Here is a 10,598-nt window from a genome sequence, read left to right as displayed (position 1 = left end):
ACTTTCTTTTAATAGTTGTTGAATGTTCTACAGCTTACAGTAAATATCATAGTTACAAACTCTTGGCTTCAACCATTCAGAGCGATCACTATCTGATCTTCAAAACAAAACAAAACCCAAAGGAATCCAAAACAACAAAGCCAGATTTACACTTCATACACACAAGCGTGGCCACAGGGCTTTCCAATCTTTATACTCCAGGCTGTATTTTTTGAAAACACCTATAAATTATTTGATCAAACTACTTGGAAGACACCGGTCAAAGGTTTATTATTATAATTATTATTATTTTTAAATGTTTTTTATTTGTTTTAAAATGTGAGTTCCAATAAAATTTAAAAATTAGATTCCAACCTGTAGGTTAAAATGAATTAAAAAATACAAAAATCATACACAACGCTCTCTTCACAGGGATGGTACATGCCATGAGAACAAGCTTCTCTGTCATGTGATATGAAAGAGGGGTGCAGATGCCTTGAAGACAGGAAGGGGACAGGCCCTGGGCCTTCAAAGATAGAAGACAACTCCAAGGTGCAGGAGGCCTAGCCTTGCATCACCTTGTAAGGAGCTTGGTTCACAAGACAGATCCAGTCGATCTGGCTGACCTGAGGTCTCTGGGCCAGTCCTATTCTTCATTTAGTCTGACTTTCATGCATGAGGGAGATGGCTGAGCTGGGGTCAAGAACAGAGGATGCTAGGGTCAAGTCCAAAGCAGATTCCTGTGGGCTGCTGCTATCTGTAAAGCTGTTTTAAATCTGTTCTCTTGGAAAAGAAAATTGTCCCTCAGGCTGGAATGGATAAAGGGACACACTGCCACAGCAGGGCTACCTAAGGACTACTGAAAGTAGCAGCCACAGTAAGTAAATCAAGTGCTTCTTTGTCTTCTGTGTCCCTCTTTGGCTCTGTGGCCACCAGTTTCAACTCCTATGTTCTTAGCTGGTCTTAAGAGTATATAAATTAGGAAATACCCACAGGAGAAACTGAGGGAATGGGACCCAAGTCTAGGTCAGGCGAGTTTGGCCATGGAATGTTGAAGCTGGCCTACTGGGAATTTTGAAAGCTGAGTCCTGGAACCACATAATGCCAAATTTCACAAATGTTTTTTTCTAAGTGAGCAAACAGGGGTAGGAAAAGGACCAACCTTGCCGCCAGCCTGGTGTAACACAGAAGTCTGTCTAGAGGCTCAGGTGTTGTCTGACCATGAACCCAGCTAAGTTTCTTCTGCTGATTTGCTCCCCTGTGTCCACTCCAACCCAGCTGCCCTTCTCTTGTCTCCCAAGCTTAACGAGATACTTGGGGCCACACACTCAGCAGTGATACAGTTAACTCAAGATGGAAAGGCAGAGCTCGCTGAACGTGAGTCACACATGGGATGATGACTGGCTGCCAGAACACTGTGAAGACCAGAGCCCATAGCAGGGGAAGATATCTGATATGCAGGGAACTAAGCCAGGTTCAGCCAATGCCTTATCTGATGTGTCATGTCTGCACAATATGATGCCAGAACTTGGTGACCAAGGGACTTGTGCTACTTTTATGCTCCCCATGACTCATTTCTGAAAGCTATTTAGATCAGAGCATCAAGCCTTCCGAAGAAACACTGCTAGGTCTCAAACTTACAACTGTTTAGATGGCCAGAAAGCACTGGGATACATGGGACACAAGTTAGTCTCTGGTGCTCAAATAAGCCTGGTACTCCAGTCCAGACATGCTTTCAATAGTTCAGGCTTATGCCATGTCCTGTTAAAGTACCTTGTTGGATCTGGACAGGAGCCAGATGGCCAGGGTGTGCATGCTTCCCAGAAGCGAGACTCTTTGTTGAAAGAAGGACGATGCTGTCCTCAATTCTCTTCAGTACTGAGCAGTTGTCACCTTTCAGTGTTGAGTTAGGTCTTTTGTGGCAAATTCCTATCTGTGCTACCAGCTGGATCTACCTATCTCTGGGTCTCCAGGGCCCTTTATAGGTCTTGACCCAGAGCAGAAATTCTTCAAAACCTTCTTAGCTGATGGACTAGAGCTCCCCAAGTCTTCCTCCACGTTTCTGTGTGGGGTAGCAAGTAGCCCCGCCTTCTTCAAGCAAACTTATACTCAAGATCCAGTAGGAGGCAGCACCAAGAGCAGAGAGGAGCAGAAGAGTTTCAATCTTGGCTTTTTCACTCGTGAGCTATGTGTCCTTTGGCAAGTCTCTGACCCCTTCATAGCATCATGATGCACACCCTGCCTCCATCTTTAAAGCAGAGGCTTTGGCAGCCAAAGTCAAAGTACTTTACATACAAAAAGAGGTCGGGACAGAGGTGTGTGTCCCTGATGAATACTCAGGGGAGGGGGTATGCACGTCAGGGCACTGCTGGGATAACAAGAAGGAAAAAGTATTTTATCTTATGGGAAGAAAAATAGGGCTTTTGCTTGTTTTTTGTTTTGTTTTAAACATGACAAGAGACTCTCAGGCTTTCACTCACTGTGAGTAGTCCAGACTGGCCCAGGGTGGATGAAGATGATCAAACGGTAATAAGGGAGTCTGGTGACCAGAAGCACCTCTCCCTCAGCTCTGCACTGGGGAGGGGGAGGGGCGTGCACAAGGCGTCCGTGTGTGCGTGTGGTAGCTCATGGTGTCATGTGCATGCCCCTCATCCTATGGTGAGGGGACCTTTCCAGCTCTGGCCTTGTCTGTCTTGACCACTGAGCCATCCAGATTGTTTAGATGATACCTAGAGTACTCCTGCCAGCTATCTGTCACTTTGCCAAAAGCTGTGTTCACCTAACCTGAGGCACACACCACCCTGTGCCCTAGGGCTCAGTCCCTTTGCTCTGACTCCCTAAGCTTGGCTAGACTTGTGGATCTCTGTCAAACAATAGGGTGAGGCCATCTGAACTGGGGCTCTTGTGCTCTTCCTAAAAAAAGCGTTAATGGGTCTGGGTTCTTCTAGACTACAGCATGTCAATACTTGGTTTTCACCTTGGGGCTTTTCTGATCTTGAATCACAGAGGAGGTCTAAGGTGGGGTGCAGAGCATAGATGCTTTAGAACATGAGCCTATGTTTGGATCAGGCTTCCAGAGAATAGAGCCAGCAGGGGATTCCTTACCAGAAAGTCCCTGTACTTTTCTGAGCCTTGGATCCTCTATGAATTAAATAGCAGGCACCATGCCTTCATCTCTCAGGGCTAGCCCACATGAACAGTGAGAGGCGCAAATAGCTTTTAATTTACTGGTGTGGAAAGAACAAACGTTAAAAGACCATTCCTGTGTCTGTTTATTTCTCCTCCACCAGGTCACCTGGAGACTGTAGGGTCTAGGTAGCCTGCCAGGATTCCAGCATTGAGCTCACTTTGGGTCATTTCATTTCTTCTTAGAATCTATTGCATCATTTGTCAAGTGAGTGGAATAGCTGACCCTGTTGCTTGCTCTCAGGGTCAGTAGATTAAAGGTCGTGAAGTGCTTTGAAACCTGTGAAGCACCTGACAAAGGTATCCTACAATTATCACCACCATTATCAGTTTGGCATCCTTTTAACATGTTAGACATGATCTCTAGCAACCTTCATCCACCTCTACAAAACGACAGAGGAGAGGGAGAAGTGTTATAAGATCAGATTAACACTGGAAAACTTTGTTTTAAAATGAAACCTTGTCAGCACCCCAGAACAGCCGAGTTTTCCTGGTCCTGAAGTTCCTGGAAGGCCAGGAGGTAAGAGCCTTAACTCTGGCTCTCTGCCACTGATGCTGAAGAACTCTGACCTCCTGAGGTCAGTCAGACTGTCTGAGGTCATTCCAGCTCAAGGGTTTCCTTTTTTTCCTTTAGGGGAACTTGGGAAATAGGAAGGTGATGTCCAAGTTTAAAATGAATTTAAAATGAAAATAATTCAAGTCTAAAATATTACCAGTGATCCAATTTTACACAGATATTCCTGTTCCACCCAATGAGGAGATCGGCTCTGCTAGCTGGGCACAGGAGGGTGGCTGGCCAATCCATTTCCTTTCTGAGACTAGGAAGAACTTCCTTGTCCTGGGGTACCTCTTCTTCTCCCAGATGTGACTGTATCTGCTTGGCTTCATCCATGTCCACCTCTCTTGGTGGCTCCCATTCTTCCTCTCTTCTTGTCCTAAGTCCATAGCCTCTCCTTCCAGCCCACCTACTCCTTTTCTTGGAGTGGAGTCAGGTTCAGGATAAACATTCCAGATGTCTTCATAGGTTTTCTAAATGTATTTTCTATTTCTGCCATCTGCCCTATGTGGCCTCTGCCTAAGTCTTCAGCCCCCACCTTTGGAGTCCATGAGGGACAATAGCAGAAACAAGCCCAGAGGTCATTCCAGAGCTCACCAGAGGTGGGCACTGCTGACTTAATTTTTACAAAGTCAAGCCAATCCATCCCTAGCAAAATTTTTGTATGTAAAATGCCAGTAGTAGGAAGGCTGCATTTAATGCTAATTTACAGTGAGGTTCAGAGAAGTCCTTTCTGCTTCTCTGGGCCTCAGTTTTCCTCATGTCAGATAGGGGAATGGGTGAGATGATGGATGCTAAGGTCCCTTCAGTTCCATGAGTATGAAATGATTATTGCTATTGTTTTCCTTCACTATCCTGACCTTCAGAACCGCCAGCTCCCACCTGGAATGTGGTTCCTTCACTTTGGCCGTGACATGGCACAAGGTAACCAAGAGCTTGGCCTGCCTGCCAGCCCCACAGACAGACGTGTGCGCCCCGGCACTGGGAAGGGCAGAAGGGCAAGGGAGAGAAATGCTACCAGTTCCTACTCTCATCAGGAGAACACTCCCCAGAGTAGGTCCACGAGGCTCAGGCTAAGTGTGGGATTATCCATACACCTGGCCTTCAAAAGCCTCTGGATGCTGGGATCCCACCGACATGCAGCTGTTTGGCAGGTCTGAGGTCAAAACATCTCTGAAGGAAGTGCCAGGTCAGTTAACATCACTGTGCAAATCAGAAGGTCCAGGCCTGGCAGTGTGGCCAGAGACCTTTCAAACCAGAGCTGAGCGCCCTCCTGCCCTCTTCACACTACTTCCCCAGTGTCTTCCCTCCATCCACCCTTCCCCAAATGCAGCTGCTAACATTCCTACATAACCAGGTGGGTTTGTTCTTGGTCTGTTGTGATGGTTCTTAGAAGATATTTCTTTGCTTTTGAACTAATCCTGCTTTAGAAGATGACAATCTGACAGAGATGTGGCCTTCTCGACAGTTCCAACTTCCTACTCCACACGGAGGGTCACATCTGTTCTGCTCTCCAAATGAATCTAGCCTTTAGATGAACCATCGCAATAAACCTCACTCTCTGCTTGCTACTAGACTGGGATCCCAGGGACAGGATGCTTATGGAAGGGAAGAAGTGCAGAGAGGACTGGGCCTGGTTAGGTAGGAAGAAGGGCTAGGGCAGAAGGGCAGTGGCTAAGAGGGAGGCACGAGGGGAGGCTCCTAGGAGATTAGAAAAAGCAGCTTTTACAAAAACCAAAAATAAAAATCAAAACCATTAAAGATGCATAAAGTGACCCTTGCACTTCCGTTGTCTCTTCTTGCAATAGAGGTGGTGCTGCTAGGGGACTGCTCAGCACCTGTAAGACTCGAGTAGTTGCATACAATGTGACTCCAGATCTGGGGAAGAAAGGAACACCATTAAAGAGAATGACACTTCACAGGCCACTTGAGACATCACGGGACTCTCTTCCCCAGCCTGGGAGCCCTACACGGAACCCTCCATGCCTTCCCAGGGGAGCAGCAGGCTCTCGGTCCATGGAAATAATGTTGAGCTGCTGAGGACAGTGAGGGAGCCGGCACCAGGGTCTCCACTAGGCTATAATCAGAGCTGGCACGTGATTTGGGAAAGACTTCATTTGAAGAACGGAACCTCTAGATGACTTCATAAAGAACCCAGAATTCAACAGCAGAGGACAAGCGTTAAAGCCCCACCTCAATTTTAATTGGCCAAGCGATTTTAAACTGTTTACCTAAAAATATAGAGCTGAAGGTCAGAACTACCATGGAAACTGTGACATTTGTAAAGAACTAGCTATTAAGAATGATATTGAAGAGCCTGGAGCAGGTAACATGTAATGACTGTTGCCTGCTTCTATGACACCAAACCCAAGCCAGGTCTTTTGAGGCAGTTCCTACACGTGTCCCCCAACTCCCACCCCTTCTCCCTACCCCTGACCCTACTCACTTGGATGGGCTGCAGGCTTTACCAGTGCGGGGGCACATAGCTGTACGCAGGGGTCCCTTGGGCCCTGTATGTGGGCATGGAGACAGGGTGTGCCCCAATTGCGGTGTGCTGGGGTGTGGTCAGCAGGGTACCTGAGCGTGGAGAGAGAGGAGACCTGAGGAGGTTGTAATCTGGGTACAGGGATGGAGGAGGAAAGCAGTCTTCTGCATGGCTGCTCTTTGGTTCATGTCCCCATCACCCTGGACTGCCTGGGAGCACTTAGGGTGAGGGAAGACAGAATCTTTATTCTAAGGACCCCTCCCTTTTCTTTGCATACACACTGAGTAGTAACTATTAGCTTTCCTGGTTCTATCTTCTTTCTAAACTCACCTCAGTTTTAAGGGCAGGGCTCTGCTCTGCCTTAAGGATCCTGACAATAGGCTGGCACTGAGTAAGTACCTAGCAGATTGCTCTTGTACTGAGCAACCATAATATCCTCTTTCTTACTTTAGATGGCAACTTAGTTGGTTCTTACTTCAGATGGCAACTTAGTTGGTTCTTCAAAACTTGGGTTTCTGTACGGTAGTCACAACCCTCTAGTCTTCATGCCCTTCACGGGAATGCCCATGTTTCTGCCCACGTTCCTATGGCTACACTTCCCACCTTTATCCCTAAGGTTCCTTAAGGGCATGACTTATCACCAGAAAAAGTCAGCAGGGACTCCTATTTCTCTCAGCTCTTACAACTAATTATGGGAAAGTTCCTATGTACCTTCCTGCTAATAACAGAGTACGTGTGTGCTCCTTCCTGGACCTCTGCTGCTACTGGAGGCCCACTGTCAACATTCCTCCCCTAAACTCTCTTTCTCCTGATCCAGCCTACAGCCAGAGGCTCAATCCCAACCCCGTCTCTCCCTAGGGAAAGCTGTTTCTCCTGAAAGCATTCAAGCCTTTCTACAATCCTTCCTCAGTAGTGGTGCAGCCCCCTCCACTCGCCCCCTATTTCCCACATGCCTTAAGCCTTTCCTTCCTGAACATGTACCACACTCTGAGCCTTCTGCTCACACTTCCCTTCCCTTTCATCTCTGCTTAGCCTCTAGTCATCTAATACTCCAAGCCTTGCTCAATATGCCTGCCATCTTGTGTGCAATCTTTCTTATCCCTCTGAATAATTTAGACTCTACATTTCTGAGTTTTAGTCCATCCCCCCTTGTCTTCCTGGAAAGCCCCCTGCCCTGGCACGGGATTTCTCATGTTGGGCTGTAGCCGGTTCCATGACTGTCCTCAGTGTGAGGAATTCCTGGAAGAGAACAAAGATGCTTAGGCAGCTGCTGCCCTTACCTGCTGACATTGCCATGGTGGTGCCTGCCACCATGCCCATGGCCACGCCATTGGTCCTGGGGGCAGCAACAGGAGCTGGGTAGATGGCAGAGGGAATGCTGTTGGGCTGGACAACCGTGGTGTGGTGGATGACATGGGGCTGGGCGGCATACACAGGCTGTGTGTAGTAGGCTCCCTGGGAAGAGAGGCTAAGGTTACATGGCTTCTTGGGAAGGGTAGGAAGCATGAGAGGAGATGGCTGGGGAGCTGCTTTTCCCGGGCTTTAGGCAACCAGGTAAGAGAAGGTCTGGCCTAGGGACACAGGTCAGGCTGGGGCTCTTCTGTGTCTCACTCTGCACTGAGGTCAGTTCAGAGCTATGGCTCAGCTTGGTCAGAAAAGTAAGGGCCTCTTCCCTCCATCTTGATGTACTCCTAGAGTTGCTAAACAAGACGAATTGCTGAGTAAGAGATTTTCTCTTTTAGCCCGTGTTAACATCTAAAAATTTTAAAACTAGGATTCCAAGGTGTTACTTTGGCCCTAACTTAACAGTAAAGAACGCAGTCAGTTTCTCAGTGCGGAGACACCAGAGCACTGCCATACAGGTGGAGGAATTATTAATGGCATCCATCCACTGGTACAAATGTTGTTGTTTATGTTCATTCTGTCTTTATTGGCGGCATTTCCCAAGATGTCTCTTCCTAGTTCCCCTTAGAGCAAAAGTGAGGACAGAGACAGTAGTCTGAAGTGATGTCCCACTTCCCAGGTCACAGGGCTGCCTCCTGGGCTCTACGGTTCACGTGCCTACTGAGCCCCAGGAGCAGACAATAGCATCTGAGATTAATCCTGAAATTCTCTGATCTTAATAGTAAATAGTAACAGCCTCACTGTGTGTATCCTTAGAAGTTAGAGAGCACAGGCCAAGCTGCTATGCCATACTTGAGAAAAGTTGATTCATGCCTCCCGTTTTCTCCATTTACTACTTACTTATTTTTTAGGCAGACTGGCTTTGAACTCACTACATAGCTGAGGATGACCTTGAACTTCTTCCCAAAGCTGGGATTAGAAGCACGCCTTGTCATGTGCCCCAGTTTTGTAGTATACCCTACAACACAGCTACTTTAAAAAATTCTTTATATTAGTTGTTTAAATATATGTGTGTATGAATGTGTGTTCGGCCTGCACCTGTCTTCTGTGTACCACTTGCATAGAGGCCAGAAGAGGACACTGAATCCACTGAAACAAGAGTAAGAGATAGTTGTGAGCTGCCAAGTGGGTGCTGGGAATTGAACCCAGGTTCTCTGCAAGAACATCAAGTATTCTTAACCATTGAACCACTTTTCCAGCACCAACACAGCTACTGTTCCCCCAAGACAGGGTTTCTCTGTGTAGTGTCCTGTGGCTGTCCTGGAACTTGCTTTGTAGACCAGGCTGGCCTCAAACTCAGAGACTGGTCTGCCTCTGCCTCCGGAGTGCTGGGAATAAAGGCGTGCGCCACCGCTGTCTAGCAGCACAGCTAGTCTTTAAACTGAAAAGTACTTTCCTAACTACTTATACCTCAGGTAGAATTGCCACTTCAGAAGAACGTGTCATGGCCATGCTGCGGCCTCATACAGTTCCTGCCTCCATCAGTTCCTCAGTTACACACACTCCCCAGCAGAAGAAATCCAAATGGGGCCAATAAGGCACACTAAAAAATGACTCACCTCAGGTCACAGAGGGCTTGTTGCACTGACAAAGAATGTGTGTGTGTGTGTGTGTGTGTGTGTGTGTATTCTTTCTTACTTTGTTATAGATTTTATAAAGGGAAAGGAGGTGTGAGATTTAGAGTGGGGAGATGAAGACATGTGATAGCATAGCCTTACCCAGCCAATAACTCACTATGTGACCTTAGATGAGTCTTTCTCCACTACAGTCTCAGCTTCCCCACTTGTCCAACAAAGAGTTATGCTAGATGATTTCTAATGGCCCTCTGACATTTGGGGTTCTGGTAACCTAAGTGACTTCACATTTCACCCTGAGGCAGTAAGGCATAATAGGCAGTCTTGCAGGAATATTGCTTCAGTGACACTACAGTCATAGCTGGCCAGGCCCATTAACTGTTTTTTTCTTCCTCATCCCGTGCCACCCCATCCTGGCTGGAGACTCCTGGAGAAGAGGTCCTCCACGTGTACTTACCTGGGCATACAGATTCTGCTGGGGATAGGCACTTCTGATTGGATACATGGCCGTCTGATAGGGGTTGGGTGATGGGGAGTAGGGGGGTGGAGCAGTATTATTCTGGGTCGGTGGGACCTTGTATGGTGTCCCTGCAGTATATCCTGTACCAAGGCAATAAAAGAGACCTTTAGTTAGTTGATAAAACAGCACTCCTTGAAGGAAGCAGGGCCCAGGAACAATTCCTTAAAAACAGGTTGAATCCAGCTGGAAATGCAGATAGGACAGACAAGAGATCATGGTTCTACCCTCAGAACCCTGGCCCCAGGCAGCTCCCTCAGTCCTGGTGCCCATGGGGTGCAAGTATGATCTGGGTATGTTTTAGTTCTCCAGGTTCCAGGGTTTTCATCCAAAAAAGAAGCTAGAAGCAGTCTCTCTGGGGCCCTTTCAACTGACAGCCTGCCTGGGGTTCTGAGTTGCCTGTATTTCCCCTACTCCCTCATTTCTTATTGTTATGTTCTCATTCTGGCTTGTTGTTCAGCATCTCAGGACATCTTCTGTGGTTTTATCTTTCTCTATCTTGTTTTCCCCATTCTCTCCTAACCCCTTTGTTTTTTACTCAGGGACTCAATATGATGCCCAAGCTGGTTTCACATGTATATCCTAAGTGTTCTCATTCATTCTCTCTCTCTCTCTCTCTCTCTCTCTCTCTTTCTCTCTCTCTCTCTCTCTCTCTCTCTCTCTCTCTCTCTCTCTCTTTCTCTCTCTCTCTCTTTCTCTCTCTCTGTCTCTCTTTCTTTCTCCCTCTCTCTCCTCTTATCTACCATTATGGGCTATATCAATAGTAGTCTCTTCCTCTTTACCAAGTGCAAAAAAAAACCATAAAAAAACTACCACTCAAAGATCCTTATCTTCTAGGATGTTAAAAACTTTGCTCTGTAGAGCTGGCCATTCCCTTCTTTCCTGTGGCTTGGGGAA

At 47.1% G+C, this 10,598-nt stretch overlaps 1 protein-coding gene across 2 annotated transcripts in view; it reads right to left on the bottom strand.

Annotated features, from left to right (window-relative positions):
* Fam168a (family with sequence similarity 168 member A) overlaps window positions 1-10,598 on the bottom strand; it is a 136,509-nt gene continuing 125,911 nt past the window's right edge. For both annotated transcript variants that reach the window (XM_031387550.1, XM_031387551.1), the window contains 4 exons: window positions 9,642-9,784; window positions 7,487-7,661; window positions 6,168-6,298; window positions 1-5,599 (listed from right to left, as the gene is read on the bottom strand). In XM_031387550.1, the coding sequence (XP_031243410.1) occupies window positions 6,186-6,298; window positions 7,487-7,661; window positions 9,642-9,784 (431 nt within the window). In that variant the 3' untranslated portion in view covers window positions 1-5,599; window positions 6,168-6,185. The remainder of the gene's footprint in view (window positions 5,600-6,167; window positions 6,299-7,486; window positions 7,662-9,641; window positions 9,785-10,598) is intronic.

This window comes from Mastomys coucha, unplaced genomic scaffold, assembly GCF_008632895.1.
Source record: "Mastomys coucha isolate ucsf_1 unplaced genomic scaffold, UCSF_Mcou_1 pScaffold21, whole genome shotgun sequence".
Classification (NCBI taxonomy): domain Eukaryota; kingdom Metazoa; phylum Chordata; class Mammalia; order Rodentia; family Muridae; genus Mastomys; species Mastomys coucha.
Note: the sequence above shows the minus strand (reverse complement) of the source record. Positions and strands in the feature narration are given on the sequence as shown.